Source organism: Chiloscyllium punctatum, chromosome 2 (genome assembly GCF_047496795.1).
Source record: "Chiloscyllium punctatum isolate Juve2018m chromosome 2, sChiPun1.3, whole genome shotgun sequence".
Taxonomy (NCBI): Eukaryota; Metazoa; Chordata; class Chondrichthyes; order Orectolobiformes; family Hemiscylliidae; genus Chiloscyllium; species Chiloscyllium punctatum.
The window spans coordinates 112,307,894-112,330,526 of NC_092740.1; the positions used below are offsets into that span (position 1 = coordinate 112,307,894).

General features: G+C 43.1%; 1 protein-coding gene across 5 annotated transcripts in view; it reads right to left on the reverse strand.

The window, feature by feature from the left end:
* The window catches only part of LOC140487885 (lysine-specific demethylase 4C-like), a 427,159-nt gene that overhangs the window by 132,103 nt on the left and 272,423 nt on the right, over positions 1 to 22,633 (reverse strand). For all 5 annotated transcript variants that reach the window (XM_072587280.1, XM_072587271.1, XM_072587299.1 and 2 more), the window contains 2 exons: positions 8,677 to 8,732; positions 4,783 to 4,891 (listed from right to left, as the gene is read on the reverse strand). In XM_072587280.1, coding sequence (XP_072443381.1) covers positions 4,783 to 4,891; positions 8,677 to 8,732 — 165 coding nt within the window. The remainder of the gene's footprint in view (positions 1 to 4,782; positions 4,892 to 8,676; positions 8,733 to 22,633) is intronic.

The window sequence follows — 22,633 nt, forward strand, 5'->3', positions numbered from 1 at the left end:
TGGGTGGGTGGGTGGAAGTGGGTGGAAGGGAGGAGTGGGTGGGTGGAAGGGAGGAAGTGGTGGGTGGGGGTGGGTGGGTGAAGGGAGGAAGTGGGTGGGTGGGTGGGTGGGTGGAGGAGGAGGGAGGTGGGTGGGTGGGTGGGTGGGTGGAGGGAGGGAGGGAGTGGGTGGGTGGAAGGGAGGGAGTGGGTGGGTGGGTGGTGGGTGGGTGGAGGGAGGGAGTGGTGGGTGGGTGGGTGGGTGGGTGGAAGGGAGGGAGTGGGTGGGTGGGTGGGTGGGTGGAGGGAGGGGAGGTGTGGGGTGGAAGGGAGGGAGTGGGGTGGAAGGGGAGGGGGTGGGTGGGTGGAAGGGAGGGAGTGGGTGGGTGGGTGGAAGGGAGGGAGTGGGTGGGTGGGTGGTGGGTGGGTGTGGGAGGGAGGGGTGGGTGGGTGGGTGGAAGGGAGGGAGTGGGTGGGTGGGTGGAAGGGAGGGAGTGGGTGGGTGGAGTGGGTGGGTGGAAGGGAGGGGTGGGTGGGTGGGTGGAAGGGAGGGAGTGGGGTGGGTGGTGGGTGGAAGGGAGGGAGTGGGTGGGTGGGTGGGTGGAAGGGAGGGTGGGTGGGTGGAAGGGAGGGAGGTGGGGGAGGGTGGGTGGGTGGAAGGGAGGGGTGGGTGGAGGTGGGTGGGTGGAGAGGGTGGGGGAGGAGGGGGTGGGTGGAAGGGAGGGGGTGGGGTGGGAAGGGAGGGGGGTGGGTGGAAGGGAGGGAGTGGGTGGGAGGGTGGTGGGTGGGTGGAAGGGAGGGAGTGGGTGGGTGGGAGGGTGGGTGGGTGGAGGAGGAGGTGGTGGGTGGGTGGGAAGGGGTGGAGGTGGGTGGGTGGGTGGAAGGGAGGGAGTGGGTGGGTGGAAGGGGAGGGAGTGGTGGAAGGGTGGGGTGGGTGGGTGGGTGGGAGTGGGAGGGAGGGTGGTGGGGAGGGAGGGGTGGGTGGGTGGGTGGAAGGAGGGAGTGTGTGGGTGGAAGGGAGGGAGTGGGTGGAAGGGAGGGAGTGGGTGGGTGGAGGGAGGGGTGGTGGGTGGGTGGAAGGGAGGGGTGGGTGGAGGTGGGTGGGTGGGTGAGGGAGGGCGTGAGGGTGGAGTGGGTGGTGGGTGGAAGGGAGGGAGTGGGTGGGTGGGAAGGGAGGGAGTGGGTGGGTTGGAAGGGAGGGGTGGGTGGGTGGAAGGGAGGGAGTGGGTGGGTGGGTGGGAGGGTGGTGGAGGGTGGGTGGGTGGGTGGGTGGAGGGAGGCGTGGGTGGGAGGGTGAGGTGGGAGGGTGGTGGGTGGGAGGGTGGGAGTGGAGGAGGGAGGGAGGGTGGGTGGTGAAGGGAGGGAGTGGGTGGGTGGGGGTGGGTGGAGGAGGGAGTGGGTGGGAGGGTGGGTGAGGTGGAAGGGAGGGGGTGGGTGGAAGGGAGGGGTGGTGGGTGGAAGGGGGGGTGGGTGGAGGTGGGTGGGTGGAAGGGAGGGGGTGGGTGGGTGGGTGGAGGGTGGGTGGAGGGAGGGGGTGGGAGGGTGGGTGGTGGAAGGGAGGGGGTGGGTGGGAGGGTGGGTGGAGGAGGGTGGTGGGTGGTGGGTGGGTGGTGGGGGAGGGAGTGGGTGGGTGGGTGGGTGGGTGGAGGGAGGGGAGTGGGTGGGTGGGTGGGTGGGTGGGAGGAGGGAGTGGTGGAGGGAGGGTGGGTGGGTGGTGGGAGGAGGGAGTGGGTGGGTGGGGTGGGTGGAAGGGAGGGAGTGGGTGGGTGGGTGGGTGGGAGGGAGTGGGTGGGTGGGTGGGTGGGTGGAAGGGAGTGGGTGGGTGGAGGGTGGAGTGGGTGGGTGGGTGGAAGGGAGGGAGTGGGTGGGTGGGTGGGTGGGTGGAGGGATGGGAGGGTGGGTGGGTGGGAGGAGTGGGTGGGTGGGTGGAGGAGGGAGTGGGTGGGTGGGGTGGGTGGGAAGGGAGGGAGTGGGGTGGGAGGGTGAAGGGAGGGAGTGGGTGGGTGGAGGGAGGGAGTGGGGTGGGGGTGGGAGGGAGTGGGTGGGTGGAGGGTGGGAGGGAGGGGTGGATGTGAGGGAGGGTGGGTGGGTGGGATGGGTGGGGAGGGAGGGTGGGTGGGTGGAGGGAGTGGAGGGGGTGGTGGTGGGTGGGTGGAGGGGTGGGAGGGAGGGAGTGGGTGGGTGGGTGGAGGGTGGGTGGAGGGAGGGGTGGGTGGGTGAGGGGAAGGGGAGGGTGGTGGGTGGGTGGAAGGGAGGGAGTGGGTGGGTGGAAGGGAGGGAGTGGGTGGGTGGGTGGGTGGGTGGGAAGGGAGGGAGTGGGTGGGTGGGGGTGGGTGGATGGGTGGGTGGAGGGAGGTGGAGGAGGAGGGTGGGTGGGTGGGTGGGTGGGTGGAAGGGAGGGGAGTGGGTGAGGGTGGGTGGTGGGTGGAAGGGAGGGAGTGGGTGGGTGGAAGGGAGGGGAGGGTGAAGGGTGGAGTGGGTCGGGTGGAGGAGGGAGTGGGAGGGTGGTCGTGGAGGGAGGGAGTGGGTGGGAGGGAGGGAGGGAGTGGGTGGAAGGGAGGGAGTGGGTGGGTGGGTGGAAGGGAGGAGGGAGGTGGGTGGGTGGAGGGGAAGGGAGTGGGTGGTGGGGAGGGAGAGTGGGTGGGTGGAGGAGGAGAGAGAGGGTGGAGTGAGAGGAGGCTGGGAAGAGGGAGGGAGAGAGTGTGGGTGCGTTAAGGGACAGGAGTGAGTGGAGGGTGAGAGAGAGTGGTGGTGGTGGGTGAGTGTGGAGTGGGTAGGTGGGAGGGAGAGAGGATGGAGAGTGGGTGGAGAGGGGTGGGAGAGTGGGTGGGAGAGTGGGTGGGAGGGGGAGAGTGGGTGGGAGAGTGGGTGGGAGAGGTGGGTGGGAGAGTGGGTGGGAGAGTGGGTGGGAGAGTGGGTGGGAGAGTGGGTGGGAGAGGGTGGGAGAGAGAGAGGGTGGGAGAGAGGGTGGGAGAGAGGGTGGGAGAGAGGGTGGGAGAGAGAGGGTGGGAGAGAGGGTGGGAGAGAGGGTGGGAGAGAGGGTGGGAGAGGGGAGGGGAGGGAGGGAGGTGTGGGCGGGAGGAGGAGGAGGGAGGAAGGAGAAGGAAGGAGGAAGGAAGGAAGGAGGGAAGGAAGGAGGATGGAGAGGGAGGGAACACAGAGATAGAGAGAGGGGAGAGATAGAGTGACGGGGGTAGGGAGACAGTGGGGGTGGGGGGGGAAGAGAAGGAATGAGAAAGGGCGAGGCAGAGAGGGAGGTGGGAGACAGACGAGTGAAAGAGTGAGCAGAAGTGGGCATGTGGAGAAGTGAGGGAAAGAAAGTCAGAGATGAGAGAGAGTGAAGAGCAAAAGGGCAGAATACTAATCTCCCCAGAAATGCAGGAGGTATATGAGTATATATAATTCAGGTGTCGGAAGGTCTGACCGCTACTAACAAAAAAACTGATTGGCCATCACTCATTTTTGAGAAACATAATCACTCTGACCAATTTTGCTAATTTAAATCAGTTTAATTATGCACCACAATGGGATACTCAAATATGTAACATACCATTGCATTTATTCTCGAGATACAGCACAGCAACATTTAAAACATTAATTCAGGACACTTTGCCCATTTTAAAAATGAAAGGCAAGGCAATTTAAACACTTGCTCCTTCTTGCTAAGAATTTTTGAAATTTGTTTCATCCTGAGAAGTACTGAACAGATAATTTGCTCTCCAGTGCAGAAATAAAACATGAGCACCTTGCCTCCTGGTCTTCAATCTCTGCCCCAGTTATGCTTTCTCCACAAACTCCACATTCTAATCTCCAGAATAACAAACATAAAGAAGCAACATTTGAATCAGTGTAGATTAATAACCACAGAAACTGACGATTGTGTCTGTGAATAGAATTAAACCTTGTTGGACATTACTGAATAAATGTTAATTTTTAATTTCCTGAGGATAAATATGAGATATGATGATCCACCCCAATTTAAATTGATAATCTGAAAAGTGCATTGTAACCTCACACAGGAGCGTGAAAGCAAAATAATCTCCCCCTTTTGTTCACTGACACAAAATATAAGTATCAAAATTGTGCACAAATGCGATATTTGCAATCTCCCATACTCTAATTTTGAAAACTGATACATGACTACATCTGCTTCTGCTAGATAAATGAATCTTTGATATCAGTAGAAAATAGAATCCCTACAGTGTGGAAACAGGCCCTTCAGCCCAACAAATCCATACCGACCCTCCAAAGAATAATCCACTCAGACCCATTCTCCATCCTACTACTCTACATTTAAGTCTTACTAATGCACCCAATGTACACACCCCTGAACACTATGGGCAATTTAGCATGGCCAATTCACCTAACCTGCACAGTGTTGATTGTGGGAGGAAACCAAAACACCCAGAGGAAACCCACGCAGACACAGGAGAATGCACAAACTCTACACAGACAGTCGCCCGAGGCTGGAATCAAATCCTGGTCCCTGGCGCTGTGGGGCAGCAGGGCTAACCACTGAGCCACCATGCTGTCCACCTTTAATGTGCAACAAGTGGTATTTTGTTGATCAAATTAGAGTTCAAATCTGTGGATTAACAAGGTCCATGGGACCTCCTAAAACATTGTTCAAAACAGGAAAAATTAAATAATAATGGAGTCAACAAAGAGATCCAGTTAAAGCACAAAGCAGCAGTAAACTTCAGGCATGCAAATGCCCAGAACAGTTTTGTTGGGATTATGTGCAAACACCCAACTACAATTGAAAGATAAAACAGAGAAAAGAAAAGCAACTCTTCAAACTTACGAGCTTCAATCTTTGCAAAGAGATTCGGGTGACATCCACTGGACTGCGGTCCACCACATTCACAAACCTTGCTTCTGGAATTGCAACTGCACACATCACATGAGCCCACCTAAACAACACAAATGACAACTTGAATAATGTGATGAACCACAAAGGAATACTGATGACAATGTCGGGTTTGATTTCTGCTCTGCCAGTCTCCCTGTTCTGAATCTGGCACCAAAGTAACTTTTAGAGTGTGTTAACCTTTTCAGTGAAAAGGCACTGCATTTGTTTGGATTTCAGACATAAATTGGTTTCAGAATACAGTGAAATCTCTGTTCCTCCACGTGTTTCAATTTGTCTTTTGCCCAAGTCTATGCACGTACAGTAAGGGCTGAAGGTCAACAACCAATTATTGGCTTTGTTATATAGAGGATATTTCACTGCTGAAGGTGAATTATGGCAGTTCTTTCACTTATTTAAGCAAAGTTCAAAATCCATGAATGTCACAGATTAAAAAAATTTATGATGATCTTTTAACTAATGAAAGAACTCATTATTACCAGTTCATCTGTTTATTCTATGGAAACAGCACTATTACTTAAATCATGCTTTGAAATAGGTTTTAGAACAGCAACTCTGGAGATGTATATAGATCAATATTTCCAACCACCACAATGTCCCCCACCTCCCACAAAAGCGTGCACCACTTTCCTCATGTGTCTGCTTCTCTCATTTTCTCCTGATAGTATGATAGAAACTGTTGAGTGAAGGGGAAATGAGATCACACAACTCACTGAAAAGAACAGTTCTAAGTTAAATAATGGAAACAGACAGTTTCTCTAAATTGGCATAATTCTCTAAATTAACAATACACAGCAATTTTCCCCCCAACCACAGATCAGGGATTTCTTACCCTTTCTTGGGATCAGTACAGTATAGTACCCCATCTTACACCACAACATTCCACAGACAAGTTCTTCCATACCCTCTCAGTTAAAAAGATTCTCCATCCTCTCTTACCACATGGTACTTTAAACATGGTCTTGACAATAAATCTATCTCTATTTTTTCTTTCTTTATTCATACTCCATTGCCATATTTGTAAGACCTAAACTCTTATTCATTTATCTTGCTTACCAGCATTCTCAAATTCACAAGTTGTGTAATTAACATCCTTGGTAACTCTGTTCATCCATATTAAGACATGGCTCCCCAAGAAATATATAAACACCTTTCTGTGAAAATAGAGATTGATCAGTTGAATGATCTTCCGGCTCATTCAACTGATCAATCTCTATTTTTACAGAAAGATGTTTCTCTCTTGATTAATTTATTTATTCCTTTCTACAGAGGGGGAACACATGATAAATGAATGTTCTGAAGAGTTATCTGGACTTGAAACATTAGCTTGGTGTCTCCATGGATGCTGACTGCCCAGCTGTGACTTCTAGTATTTTTGGTTTCAGTACAGATTCCAGCATCTGCAGTAATCTGCTCTTATAAATTAATGTAAAATGAACTGCCTTGAATTGAACATGTTAACTAATTAGAATATACCGCACAAAGGAATAGTCCATGCAGTTTATGAGCCACTCTAACCTCCTTGTTTGTTTATTTAGCTTCTTCTTAAACGCATCTAAACTAATTGCCTCAACTATTCACTGTGATAGTGAGTTTCACATTTTCACCAACCTGGCTAAGGTTCTCTTTTTCTTCAGTTTCCTGTTTGTATTGACTCTTTCACATAAATGGGAAACCTCATTTTCTACCTACTCAATCAAACACTTTCATAATTTAAACTTCCAGTGAAGGTTCACAAGAACGATCCTGAGAATGAATGGCTCATCAAATAAGGAACTGGTGAGGACTCTGGGTCTGAACTTCATGGGCTTTAGAAGGATGAGGGGGCATCTCATTGAAAGTCACAGAATACAGAGAGGCCTAGATAAAACAGGCACAGAGCAGATGTTTCCACTAGTAGGAGAGACTAGGACCTGAGGACAAAGCCTCAGAATAAACAGATGATCCTTTAGAAGTGAGACAAGGAGGGATTTCTTCAGCCAGAGGGTGGGGAATCTTGGAACCTACTGCCACAGAAGGCTGTAGAGGCCAAGTCATTGAGTATTTAAGACAGAGATGGATAAGTTCTTGATTCTTGATTAAAGGTTTTGAAGAGAAGGCAAAAGAATGGGTTGAGAAACATACCAGCCATGATCGAATGGTGGAGCAGATTTGATAGGCCAAATGGGACAATTCTGCTTCTTTTGATCTTACACCTATTAGGTCAGGCTTTACACCTTTACAAGTTAAAAAAAAAACTATGTTGATGTCACTGGCTAGGCCAACATTTACTGCTCAAACATAAACATGCCTTGGTAGAGAAGTTGGCGAGCTGCTTTTTTTGAAACTGCCATCCTTGGGTATATAAGGGGAACACACAGTGCTACTCGGAAAATAATTCCAGAATTTTAACTCAACTTTCAGGTGATGATATTTTTGTGCATTGGCTGCCTTTGCCTTTCTAGGTGGTACAGCTCAAACAAGTAGAGAATGCTGTCGACGGAAATCTGACAAGACACTGTAGTGCATTTTGTAGATGGTGTACACTGTTGTTACTCTATGCCAGTCGTGAATGGACAGAATACTTTAATGTGGCTAACTAGTTCTGCTGCTGTGGTGTACTGGTGGGAAGGGAAATGTGGAAGACAGTGGATGTGGTGCAAATCAAGCAGGCTGCTTTTTTGTTATGGATGATACTGAGCTTTGTTGGAACTTCATCAATCCAGACAGATGGAGAGTATTCCATCACACTACCAACCTGTGCCTTTATACATGGTGGACATGCTTTGGGAGTCAGGAGGTGAGCGACCTGCCACAGAATTTTCAGGCCTCATTTGCTCTTCAACATGGAGTATATTACGGAAGTCTTGTTGCAACAACACCTGGCATTGGTGAAACTGCACTTGGAGCACTGTGCAGTTTTTGTTTCCTTATTTAACGAAGGATAAACTTACATTGGATGCTGCTAAGATAATTAAGAGTCTAATTATGGAATTAAGGGTTTTCCTTCTGAAGAAAAGTTGAGCCCTTACCTCATTTGGAGTTTAGAAGATCAAAAGGTGATGTTATTAAAACATATGCTATCAAGAACTATCTCAAATAGTTTTAACGATATCGAGTCATAGATGAGGATAAACTTTCAGCTCAGAGAGTCATTGCCTGCAGAATGCTGTTCCTCAGTGAGCAGTGACGCTTGGCTCACTGAATATATTCAAGGTTAAAATGAGTAAATTCTTATCTGACAAGAGTGGAGGGTTTTGGAGGAACAGATAGCAAAGTGCAATTAAGTGCACAATCAGACAGCTATGGTCTTATTGGCACAGCTGGTTCAACGGGCCAGATGGTTTATTATTGCTTCTGTTTCTTATGATTTCAGATGTGGCACTTGGCAACTACTCACGTTTCAACATATGTCATGCAACAAAATGAATGGTACAAGTTATCTTTCAAAGATAATCATAACTGTGTAGTTATAATTTTGAAACAGTAAGAAAGTCAAGTCTCATCGTAAAGCATATCCATTGCTGTTTCCTTGGTTCCAAGCAAGTAAACATTTGGATACTGTGAGACTTGATCAACCTCGTGTACACACTAGCCAAGTATGCAGGTTTTGTCAACAGCAGGCTGATGCAATTGAAAAGATCATTAATCATTTTGAACAATTCCATAACTGCTCCAAAATAGCCCAAAGGACACAATGAGTGTGAAATTATTCTATTTCAAAATTTGATTGCATTTTAAAACTACACTCTGGCTTTAAGTCTTTTTAAAAAAACAAATTTAGAATAAATGTTGAATTCAGTTCAATCAATAAGAAAAATGCCTTACAACTCTATAGATTTCACTTACCTTTTATCAGTAGTCTGCTTAAGTGCACCACCCCTCAAATTACAAAGGCAACAATCCTGTAGAAAATGAGGACAACATTAAGTAATTTATCATGTCAACCCTTTCTCTCTCACATAAATGCCTATTATAAAAATAGCAGTGGCTGTAGTTTTATTTCTGCAAATCTTGACGAAATAGCTTTAATATAACAAATTACATGGTTGTAACAATACATAGTGTTATGACAGCTATATATTCAAATTGATAGAAAATCCTCCAGCTGATAAACAATAAATCTGTATAAATATGATCAAATCATTTCCTTAATATGAAATGTAGATATCACAATCCACCCAATATCAATCCAATATATAAAATGTCAAAAGCCAGAATACAACATCATGAAATGAGTTCAGCAATTCTTAAGTAGAGACTGATGAAAATTCTTCCAAATCTGAAAAAAAATTATGAAATAACCTCTAATGAATTGAGAAAATGAAATATATTTTGCCTGTTCACTAGTAAAGTTCTGTATGTCATTTGCAATCAATTAAGTCAATTTTCACATAAAGAAAACAACAACAAATTGAATGGGTAAAGTGTGTGTCAAGTGTAAACAGGGAAAAGCAATTAAATAAGACACATTATCTAAAAATAACCAACAAACAGTAAATATAAATGACACCACAAATAAAAGAAATCATAACTGAAAAGAATTTTTGGGAAGTGATTGGAGTCATCTCGGATTCTCACTTAGGCAAGAAATTGCATTAATAAGGTTTTTGAATCACTGACAAACTTGAAAGAAAATATTTCAACTGGCCTGCAAAGCTGCGTAAAGTACATTAGAAATGCCTGTAATAATGTTTTCCATCAAAGGAAATGCTAGGGGAGATGCTAGAAATGTTTCATCTGACTCCCTAAGACTTTTTCTGTCAGCTGAACAGATTCAACGAAGCATCAATTTGTATTGATGCTTAAAACATTTATAATTTTATAAACTGGCTAATAATCAAGCATTTCACAGCCTTACTTAAATACACGCTTAAACCTGCCCCAAAACAATCCGGTGTATCAATGAAAACCTCCAAGGAAATCGTTCTTCACAATTGTGAAAACATAGAAGGTTTTGATTACTTGGACAAGATTTTAACAAGTACACAAGTTATAAAGTACAACTGATTCTCCAGCAAATGCAATGGCAGATATCTTATTGATTACATCTACATAGAAAAAATATAGTTAAAACGCCAAAATTACTTTGAGGAATGAGTGGTCAAAAAGAGAAGGACTCAGACAGCAGCTTACTAGTTACCACAATACATACCTTACATTGGAGTACTCAGAAAAACAGGAAAACAAAATTCTTTGAAGTCTGTATCACTATCAAGTATAAAGTTAAGAATTTTAAAAAGGGTGCCGGTATGGAATTGTATTATAACTTCTGTTGAGAATCATCTGAAATCAGCTAAGCCAGAATTAAAAATCTCAGACATTTAAGTGCAAATTATGCTCTGTGCAAATCAAGTTTGAATAAGCTTTGGTGTTAATGTTAAAAATTGCACTAAGTTCTAGTCACAGCCACAAAATTGGCATTGGCATATTTTCACTAATTGTACTTTACATATAAATCAGATGTTCTAAAATGTAAGCTATTCCTTGCATCAAAGCATAAAAATGCATGTGTAATAGCATTGCAATTTAATTTTTAATTTAAAAAGGAACTGATTGCTGTAGTGGGTATAACTAGAACTGATTCTGTTAAGTTTTTAAAAGCAATTTAAAATTATTAAAAATTGGGTTACTCGCATGCAGTTGTCTCTCTCAAACCTGTAACTTGCACAGTTTTTTTTAAAGAATTTCACATAATCTCAACAGTGATGAAAGAGGCCATTTGACCCATCAAGCCTGCAGAGATGCAGCCCCACATTTACTGTAGTTAATCAGCCTAGCTTGCAGATGTCTGAACGCGACAGACAATTTAGCATCGCCAATCCACCTAACCTTGACAACTTTGGACTGTGGGGGACCCAGTGAAAACCCATGCAGATACAGCAAAAATGTGCAAACTCCACATAGATTCAACCTGGCACTGTGAAGCAGCAGTGCTAACCACTAAGCCACCATGGTGTCTCTATACTTTCTGCATACTGAAGCAGCTCGAGCTAAATTATCAGCCTGATATAAGGATATATAGAGGTGGTTTTGGCTGACATGAGAAAATCTCTTGGACATCTTCATATAGTGCTACAAAATTCTCATTTATCCCCTGAAACAAAGGAATAATCTGATAAACTTGAAATTTCATCAGCAAGGCAATGCTGCTATGTGCCCCCAACACTGCACTTGATTGTCAGATTAAGTTATGGAGTGACACTCAAGCTATTGATTTTCTACCTCAGATGCATTAATGCTATGAAGTTAAAGAAGTTTACATGATTTTGGTGACTGTGACTTAAGTATATTTTTTCAATCAACTCAGCTCCAGGATATCTCTGTAAGAATTCCTTGTGTAGTAAGTGGGGATTTTTGTTGATTAAAACCATTTGCAATTCCTCAGATAATGATACTGCATGAAATAAGACAGTATGCAGATTTGGGCTGAAGAACAACAAGCAACATTCACAGCACATAAATGTTAGACAACAGCTATCACTGAAATATAAAAATATCTCATATTTTCTATATTGAACATGGGACTGGGAATCACCAAAATCCTTGTTCGCTGAGAGTTCAAAAACACTTGGGCTGCTCCTGTGAAGAAGATCTTTAGTGGGTGTGACAGGATACATGTGATAGGTTGTTGCCCCTTGTGAGATAATCTCAAGATACAGTATTATCTCAGAGTATGAGTTCACCCAGTTAGGATAGAGATGAACAGGAATTTCTCCTATCAGAATTCTTTACAGATGAGGGCTACTGAGTGTGGGTAATGAAGTATATTCAAGACTGAGATAGGCAGATTTTTAATCAGTAAGACAATCAAGGATTATGGTAAAAAGGCAGGAAAAGTGGAGTTGAGGATTGTCAGGTCAGCCATTACATCATTGAATGACAGAGCAGAAGTGCTGGGCGAAAGCTCCAGTTCTGCTCTAATATCTAATGGTCTTAAAAAACAAGAGATGATCTAATTATCTGTGTTCAACTTTAATTGGCATTACAATCACTGAATCTCCCATCATCAACGTTCTGTAGGTTACTATTGACCCAAATCTTAACTGGATCAGCCATCTAAATATTATGGTTCCAAGAGTATAATGGGGATTTTAAAAGAAACTCCTCATTAAAGAGCAAGTATGTAATCAAGTACTCCGGTTCTAATTCCCCAAAGTGATGAAATTCTCACCCCTTGCTTGGATGGGTGCAGCAGCTCTATCAACATTCAAGACCATATAATCCCCACAGAATCATAGACTCCCTATAGAATGGAAACAGTCCCTTCGGCCCAAAAGGTCCATACCGACCTTCTAAAGAGTAACTCACCCAACCCATTCCCCAACGTTATCATCCTATATTTACCCCTGGCTAATGCACCAACCTACACATCCCTGAACACTATGGGCAATTTAGCATGGCCAATTCACCTAACCTGCACATCTTTGGTTTGTGGGAAGAAACCTACGCAGACTATGGGGAGAATGTGCAAACTCCACAGAGACAGTCGCTCAAGGTTAGAATCGGACCCGGGTCTCTGGCATTGTGAGGCAGTAGAGCTAACCCCTGAGCCACTATGCCGCTCAACATCATCCAGGACAAAGCATTCCTCTTTGAATGGCACTCCACTCATCACCTTAAACATTTACTCTCTGCAACACCAGCACATCATGGTAGCAGTGCGTTGCACAGAAGATTTCAAGTAGGGGCAGGACAAGATCTTACAGCCTGTTGAGATTGTTCAGCTGTTCAATACAATAACAACCGAGCTTCAGCTCCAAATCCATTGCCCTGCCCACTCTCCATACCCTTTCATTCTCTGAGACAAATATCTGTCTATCTCAGCGTTAAATATGTTCAACAATAAGGAATCCGCACTCCATCAGGGATACAGAAGATATTAATTGAAGATTTTTCTTCATTTCAACCTAAATTAATTGACTTGTTATTCTGAGGTTACGTCCCCACATTCAGAAGTTCCCTAGCCAGAGGAATCAACCTCTTATATGGCTATTTGAGCCTTTTCAGAATCTTGTACATTTCAAAAAGGTTACCTTGCATTATTCCAAACAATATATCCAGTTTACAGAATGACAGGACAGCCTGCACATTGCAGGGACCAATCTAGTAAAGCTTTATTGTACTGCCTCAAAAGTAAATATATCCTTCCTCAAAGCTGGAGACCAAAGTTTCACCATATTCCAGGTGTAGTCTCAGCAAAGTTCTACGTAATTGCAGCAAAACATTTTTATTCCTCCTCCAGTTCCTTTGCAATTAAGGCAACATGTCTCCAGTCTTCTTAATTCCTTACTGTATGCACATGCTAACTTGTTTCCCTGTACAAGTATGCCCAGGTCTCTCTGAACAAGTTTCACACCTTTTGAAAAAATATTGCTGTTCCTTTCTTACAACCAATGTGATTAACCTTAGAACATGAAATGCATTACTATCTGCTACCTTACGGCTTGCTCATTTAGCCTGTTAATATTTCTTTGCAGCCTCTCCCCCAACCCCAGCCCTGCAGTTTGCATCCCTACCTAGCTTTGTACCATTAGCAAACTTATATCTATTGCTCTCTGTCTGTTTCTGAGTCAACAATGTAGATCGTAAATAGCTGAGGCTCCAACAATGATCCATGTAGTACTCATAAGTTATAGTCTGCCAATTTGAAAATGCCCAGTTTAGCCTTACTTTTTAGTTTCTTAAAGTTAATAAATTCTCTATCCATAATTTAACATCAACGTTTAAGTAATTAGGAGATGGGCAACAAATGTTGGACTTGCAAATTACATTCATATCCCATGAAAAAATGTGCAGGCAGCTCAGACATCCTGTGATTTCCAATTGCTAGAAGTCAGATTGACTTCTTGATCACAATCACTATGCCACATCACTGGATGTCCAAACAGTGTTGTCAGGGTGGTATTTATTAACTTATAAATGTAATCAGTATTTTAAAAAAAAAACAAGTAGTTCTTTGTTCAGCTTGTTAATATGAAATTGAAAATCACAATGGTCCTGGGCCTCCTTCACCGCCGCTCCCTCACCACCAGATGCCTGGAGGAAGAACGCCTCATCTTCCGCCTCGAAACACTTCAACCCCAGAGCATCAATGTGGACTTCAACAGTTTCCTCATTTCCCCTTCCCCCACCTCACCCTAGTTCTAAACTTCCAGCTCAGCACTGTCCCCATGACTTGTCCGGACTAGTCCTACCTGCCTATCTCCTTTTCCACCTATCCACTCCATCCTCTCCTCCCTGACCTATCACCTTCATCCCCTCCCCCACTCACCCATTGTACTCTATGCTACTTTCTCCCCACCCTCACCCTCCTCTAGCTTATCTCTCCACGCTTCAGGCTCACTGCCTTTATTCCTGATGAAGGACTTTTGCCAGAAACGTCGATTTCGAAGCTCCTTGGATGCTGCCTGAACTGCTGTGCTCTTCCAGCACCACTAATCCAGACAATGAAAATAAGTCCAATGAACAGACACATCACAAAGATCTTCTGGCAAATAACGCTGTCAGTTTGCAATAGGTACTTGGTAATGCAGCATTTGTACAGCTTACAGTTGTTTCAGTTGCACGACACAAAGTTTTCTTTACAAAGAGGAGGCATTCAGTTAATCAAAGGATTTACATAGACGGGAGATGATGGACTAGTCATATTATCACTGGACTATTAATCCAGAAACTAAGCTCATGTCCCAGGGACCAAGATTCAAATCCCGGTACGGCAGGTGGTGGAATTGAATTCAATAGAAGAAAAATCTGAAATTAAGAATTTACTGCGGACCATGATCAAGTGTTGGAAAAACCCATGTGGCTCACCAATATCCTTCAGGGAAAAAAAACAATCCTCACTAAGTCTGACTTAAATGTGACTCCAGACCCACAGCAATGTGGTTGACTCTCAACTGCCCTATGAAATAACTGAGCAAGCTACTCAGTTGTATCAAATGCTATGAAGTCCGAACAGAGAAATGTAACTCAACAGACCGCCTGGCATCAAACTAAGTACCAGTGAAGCCAATAGCAGAAATAGCTCTACTGACCATGCAAATTTCTCCTTATTACCTTCTGTGGAGTAATGCCAAAATTGAGAGAGCTGTCTCACAGACTAATCAAGCAACAGCCTGATACTATCAATAAGGGATAACTGTGTCAATAAGGGTAATAAGGGATAACTGTGTGAATATGACAATGTCCCAAACACCAACAATGCTATCCTTGGATATGTCCTGTCCTGCCAGCAGAGCAGACCCAGCAAAAGTGGCAGCACAGTGCTACAGAGTCAGAGACCTCAACATTGACTTCAAACCCCATGAAGTCTTATGATTTCAGGTTAAACATGGGCAAGGAAACCTCTTGTTGATTACCACATATCTCCGCTGAGAATCAGTACTCCACCACAACACTTGGAGGAAGCACTGAGGATGGCAAGGCTGCAAAATGTACTCCTAATATGAGATTTCAATGTTTACCATCAAGTATGGCTCAACAGCAGCAGTATTGGTCAAGCTGATGAGGTCCTAAAGGACATAGGTGTTAGACCATGTCTGCGGCACATGGTGAGGGAATCAACCAGAAGTAAAAACGTGCTTGACCTCATCCTTATAAATCTACCGGCTTCAGATGATTCTTCCATGTCACTATCAGCAAGAGTGACCACCGCACAGTTCTTACGAAATCTTGCCTTCACATTGAGAATAACGTCCATCACGTTAAGTAGCACTATCACTATTCGAACATATCTAGCAACTCAAGACTGGGCAATCATGAGATGCTGTGGGCAATCAACAGCAGCAAAAATGTACTCCAGCACAATATGCATCCTCATGGGCTGGCATATTCCCCATTCAACATTATCATTAAGCCAGGGGATCAAGCATGATTCAATGGAGAATGTAGGAGAACAGGCATACTAAAAGTGAGATGTTACGCTGATAAAGCTATAAAACAGGACAATTTGAATGCCAAGCAGCATAAGTAGCAACTCACTGACAGACAGAGCTAAGTGGCCCCACAACCAAAGGATCAGATCTAAGATCTGCAGTCCTGTCACTTCCAGTCATGAATAATGGTGGACAATTAATGAACTCACTGGAGCAGGAGGCTCCACAAATGTCCCCAACCTCAATGATGGAAGAGTCCAACACATCAGTGCATAGGAAGAGGCTGATGCATTCGCAGAAATATTCAGCCAGAATTGCAGAGTGGATGATCGATCTCAGCCCCTTCCAGTGATCCCCAGTATCATAGATACCAGTATTCAGCCAATTCAATTCAATCAATGTGATATCAAGAAACAGTTGGATGTACTGAATATTGCAAAGGCTATGGACACTGGCAATATCCTGGCAATACTGCTGAAGACTTGCGCTCCAGAACTTGCTACTCCACTAGCCAAGCTCTTCCATTTCAGTTTCAACACTGGCAACTATCCAACAATGTGGAAAATCCCCACTTGCTTGAATGGGTGCAACTCCAATGACACCATTCAAGACAAAGCAGCCCGTTTGATTGGCACCACATACATAGGCCTCCGTATCCTCCAACGACAATCAGTAGCAGCAGTGTGCACAAAAACAGATCAGCCAAGATCCTTAGACAGAACTTTCCAAATCCATAACCACTTCCATCTAGAAGGACAAGGACGGCAGATATATGGGAACACCACCACTTGCAAGTCCTCCTCCAAGCCATTCACTATCCTGACTTGGAAATTTGTTACCATTCCATTACTGTCTCCGGGTCAAAGTCCTGGAATTCCTTCTCTAGTAGAATTGTGGATGCAGCTTCTCAAAAAGGCATCTCATGTCTACATACTCAAGGACTAGGGATTAAATGCTGACCAGTCAGTGATACCTATGTCCCATGAATTAATTTTACAAACTGCCATTCAGTCTATCGTATTGGCAGCAATATGGGGGTTCTTTTGGTGGGGGTGTGTTTGCCACAATTTCTTGCATGAAAAATTCAGACAGATGGCAGCAATCACTGAGCTACTTCCAAAATGACAATCACTGGCAGTGACACTAGTGTGATGCCAACTTCCCCAAAAGATATGCCTGTTCTTCCCAGCTTCTGACTATCAGAAACTACACCTGCAGATGCACTGGCCTGGTAATAGCTATAATTGGCCTCCAAAATGCCACCTTCCAACAACAACTGATTGTTTTAAGAAATGTGATGAACATTATTGGAAGCTAACATTTCTCTTCTATTTCAGCTGTAACTCAACTGGTAGGACTCTGGTCTCTGATCCCCAAGCTTGTTGGTTCAAGTTCAAGGCTGGCACTTCAATGTTGTATTGAAGGAGCCTAGCACTGACTTTAACATCTTTCAGACATTAAAGCGAAGTACCTATCTCCTTTTCACAATGCAAGAGGTTCCATAGAATTATTGAGAAGCAAAGCAAGGATGCTCACCTTGTGTCTTGGTTAATTTTTATCCCTTAATCAAAGTCACTAAAATATACGTTCTAGTCATTACCATATACTGCTTGTAGGTGCTTGCTGTGAACAAACTGATTGCCAAGTTTCCTACACTGCAACAATCATCAACTTCAAAACTACTTCACTGGTTGGAAAGCTACACAAACACAAGTTTTTTAATCCCTTGGCCACATGAGTCTTTGCACTCAACCTAGATACCAGAATTTCACTGCCTGATTGAGTATGTGCTCTCCATTGCAATGTAATTAGAACAAGCACCATTCTTTTTGCAAAAGTTTCATCCTTGGATTTATGAGAATACACTATCACAACAGGTGGGAAAGAGAAATCCTGCCCTCGCCAAAACATTTTCTTGTGACATATCCTGTATAACACACCCATGACTTTTCACTATCCTTTTATATTCTTCCTCTTCAAATATCATATTTGAAAAAGTCTACAGTTTGCCCAAAATAATAAAACCCTCTGGTGACTACAGCTCTCAAAGTCTAGTCAAACAGGCCATGATGATAGGTTGCATGGTGTTGCCCTTCACCTTGCGCTAGATCTTTTAAAATCATTCACATGAGGCCATCTCATTGTTTGTCAGAAAATTTTTGTTTACTTTCTGAGTGGAGAATCTGAACCCAAGACAGAGAGAAATTGCAAATAGAAGCAATAATACTGCCAGTGGCCATAAACATACATTATGATATATCAGTTGAAAGGAAGGTTTATTCCTTGACAGATCAGTAGGACAAAGACTGAGCAAATGACGCTTGCCACACAACAATAGAAACCTGAGTTTAGCTCATGGGCACTGATTTTCACAAAACACAAAGAAGTAATCTTGTTCCAGTTGAAGTGCACTGAAAGGACTAGTGGAGCACATTATTTTCCCAATTACTGTAGTTAGCGTGCTTCACGTCATTTGGAGTCTGTGTAATCTTAAAGATTACTAAAGCAGATAACAACTTTTGTGATTCATTGGGATAACTTTTCTACAAATTTTATAATATAAAAGGACCACATTACATTTTTATACTTATTAGCTGAATGGCTGAAAACCGACAATAAGAAATTCTTTGGTGTACTTTTAGAGTACAGTCTGGAAACAGACCCTTTGGTCCAACTCATCCATGTCAACCAGATATCCTAAATTAATATAGGCCTATTTGCTAGCATTTAGCCCATATCCCTCAAAACACTTCCTATTCATGTACCCATCTAGATGCCTTTTAAAAGTTGTAATTGTACCAGCCTCCAAAACTTCCTCTGGCAGCTCATTCCATACACACACCACCCTCTGTGTGAAAAAGTTGCCACTTAGGTCCCTTTTAAATCTTTCTCCTCCCACTTGAAACCTATGCCCTCTAGTTTTGGTCACTTCTACTCTGTGAAAGGGACCTTAGCTATTCACCTTATCCATGCCCCTCATGATTTTACAAACTTCTATAAGGTCACCCTTCAGCCTTTACTACTCCAGGGAAAATAGCCCCAGCATATTCAGCTGCTCCCTATAGCTTAAGCCCTCCAACCCTGTCAATATCCTTGTAAATCTTTTCTGAATCCTTTCAGGTTTCACAACATCCTTCATTTTGTAGGGAAACCAGAAGTGAATGCAGTATTCCAGAAGTGGCCTAACCAATGTCCTCTACAGCCACAACATGACCTCCCAACTCTTACACTCAATACACTGACCAATTAAGGTAAGAATACCAAACACCTTCTTCACAATCTTGTCTACCTGCAACTCCACTTTCAAACAAGTATGAATCTGGACTCCGAGGTCTCTTTGCTCAGCATTACTCCCTTGGACCTTACCATTAAGTGCATAAGTTCTGTCCTGATGTGCCCAAAATGTAGCACCTCACATTTATCTCGATTAAACTCCATCTGCCACTCCTCAGCCATCACCACATCTAATCAAGGTCCCACTGCACTCTGAGGTAACATTCTTGCCTGTCCACTAAACTACCAGGAAAAATAGGGAAAATAATATATTTTCTTTGAGATACTGATACCAAGGTGAGAGTGCTTTATTGGAATAATGGAAAATTTGTGCAGTGTTGTATAATTAAGATGAAAATATTACTTTACGTTAGCACCATAACCCAAACATCATTGATTCTAGCAATATATTATAAAGACCTAATCGAGACAAACAAAATTTGGGAACATCTGAACCGAAAATGAAAATTGGGGTGGCAGGCATAAAGCTTGTATTAAGAAATTATTATGGACATACGAAATAGGGAAAATCCAGCAAATGCAAGTAGCAAAGCTCATCGATAAAAGAAAGAGGAACAGTTACTTAATTTGGTCCTACGTTTGAGAAGTTGTTTGGAGCCTTTGTCTTGAAATTTACACCCAACTGAAAATCACTGCTAAAAATAACATATAACACAAGAAACCCACAAAAGTTGATTCAAAGTAAAAATGTTCCATATTTTTCAGTTTTTTTTGCAGAGGATAGCACAGCTTAAGTTTAAGTATTGGTCAGCTCAAAATGAAGCCAACAATGGTGGACAAGATTAGCTTCTACTACTTTCTTTATCCAGTTTTCCAAAATTCTGCCAGACCTCCTTCTACCTCATACCCTTAACTTAAAGTTCTTTCGTGCCCTCAGTGTTGCTTTTGTTCCCAAATATTGCTGAATGGACTCTCTGGTTCACTCCCCAATTTTCCTTTGTTCCTCATTTTGCTGATTTCTACCATTCCCAGAGGTTATGTGCAACTTCTCCATTCAGATACTGTGCCACTCCTATTCCTGTTCCCCATTTTGATGCTCTTCATTTGTCCCATTGTCCTAAATCATGTTCATTATTTTTCAACCTCTCCTTCTAGTATGGCACTCTTCCTACTTTTCCCATCCAATCAAATTCCATTATATTGGGCCTCTCGTTCTTCACTCCCCAGTAATATGATGTTTTTCTCCCCATTACCATTTCTCAACATTGTGCTCTTTGCCTGTCATTGCCCCATTATACTCTTTCACAAGCAACCTTGGCCACTATTGTACCAGGGATTTTCTACAAATATGGCTTAATGTCATGTTCTTTCTGCCATGTTCCACCCTTCTTTTCTGTCCCGTTTCTTCAACACTATGCTTCTTCTCAACAGTACTGATCTCAATTTTATTCTGGTTCACCATCACCAGTGTTTTCTGAAGTTTTGCTCCTCTCCTCCTAATCTATTCTCATTACTTGGATGCATCCCAAGAGAAGATATGAAAGTATTTCTCCTACTGTGATTAAAATGACCACGGCTTATTAAATATAATGTGTCAAATTTAATTCTATACTTCTTTCATGTCTTTGGTTTTTTTGTATGATAATTAATTAAAAAGTTCATAAGCATATCTGTCACAAAAAATCTACAGCATGTATTGATTTCCTCTCAACACTTGGGTCAAAATTCACAATCAAAACTTTCTATGCAAACATTAATGATTAATGTATGCATTTTAATGTTTCAGTATCGCAATTGAATAAACTAACTGAAAACTCAAAACGTTTTTCAAAACAACATATTTTTCCCTGAAGTAACTTTAAATTCCCAATATCCAAAAAGTTTAGTTTTATTTTAAACTCAAAAAAACTTAGCTGTTAGATCTGTGTATTAATTTTCCTGCCTTTTAAGACCATAATGGATGTGTTTATATGAAGACTTCAGCCTCATCCAAAACCCTGCCTTGAAATTTACAGTTTCAATTAACACTGTTCGAGAGACTCTGCAATTTGAACATCCACAAAATTTTCTCCTCTTCCCTTACTTTAAAGTTATAGGACCTAGCTAAAACCTATCTGGCAACCTATGAATATTTCAGTTTGTTCGACTAATACTCAAGAGGTAGTTCACTTTTATAGATACCTCAACATGTCATGAAGTCTTGTCATAAATTGAAAGCCTCATTCAAATATTTACAGTCACATGGGCTACTGGTGACAGAGAAATGAAAATCACAGGAATTTCTTTATTACAATGCAAGTGTTTGACTTCCCTTCAAGCCTACTATTAGGAAGACAAAAATGTCAAACATTTAAACACCTTAACAATACAGAAAGAGATAGCTATTTCGACGAAGTGCCTAATTTGAAAGAGCTATTACCAGATCAAATCAAAAGTGAACTGCTTCACATTCATCATATGAGGGGCAAAGAGAAAGAGAAACATTTGGAGAATGAAAACAAGTATTTCCACTTGCAGACTTATTGTACAGCTGAGTGATTTCAGATTTTGATAATATTCATTGACATGATGCTGCAGAGTACTTTGAGAAAATGCAGATTTCAAAAATAAGAATAAAACATTTTGTATGTCTGACCTGTGCTACCTTCCAAGAAATGTAGTGTCCATACAACCAAAGTGACACCATAGCATTCAGACTATCAAAACCTATGTTTACTACTTCTAAGCTGCGTTTTCCTCACAGAAATGCCCATTGTGGATGGCAACTGAGCTTCTCACCAGCTGTCATATGATGCTCTCTACTGGGCTGTCACTCGGCATTCGTCCCATTTCCAGATCAGGCCACCCAGGTTATGACCAGTATGCACAACCTCAGCACACATCATCTGAATCATTATGGTTAGTGCAACAGAAATTCTGGGAGATAGATGAGAATCAGTAAAAATATAACTGATTTGTAAAACCATCAATTCCTAGGCCAAGCTTTGGCAAGAGGTTCAAACCTCCAAGTAAACATTTCAATGAAGATATGTAGAGACAAAATAAGTGCATACATTTAACTGCAGTTACAAAGTAATGAACTCTAAGGATAAGATGTAAAAGTCAGTCATTTCATTTTGGGAAATTTATATCAGACTCAATTTACATGTGCCAATTCAAAAAATGGAGTAAAAAGTAAGTTTTCGAAAATAAAATAAATGAGCACACTGTTCAATACTGGCATGGTGTCATGACATCAGAATATAAGGTGGAATGATCAAGAGTAATGAATCAGGTTATGGTAGCTGCAAAATCTAATTAAGGTTCAGAGATTTGAACTGAAAATGATAAATGAGCACATCAGTGCCAGAATGCATACAATGAAACATATATAAATAACTCCCCGCAAATGGACACTTGTGCACAGTCCCAAACAACTTTCATTATAATAGGTATAAACTGCCCGGTAAACCACAAACACTCAAATTGCAAACTACAGACAGCACTGAATAAATTATAACTTTTTTTTAAATGTGATGAAAATCTTTTCATTGAGTATCAAAAGTGGCAGAGAAACTCCTTTGCCTCTCACATTCAACGGTTGCTCAGTGGTTAGCACTGCTGCCTCTCAGTGCCAGGGACCCAGGTTCGATTCAAACCTTGGGTGACTGTCTGTGTGGATTTTGCACATTCACCCCATGTCTGCGTGGGTTTCC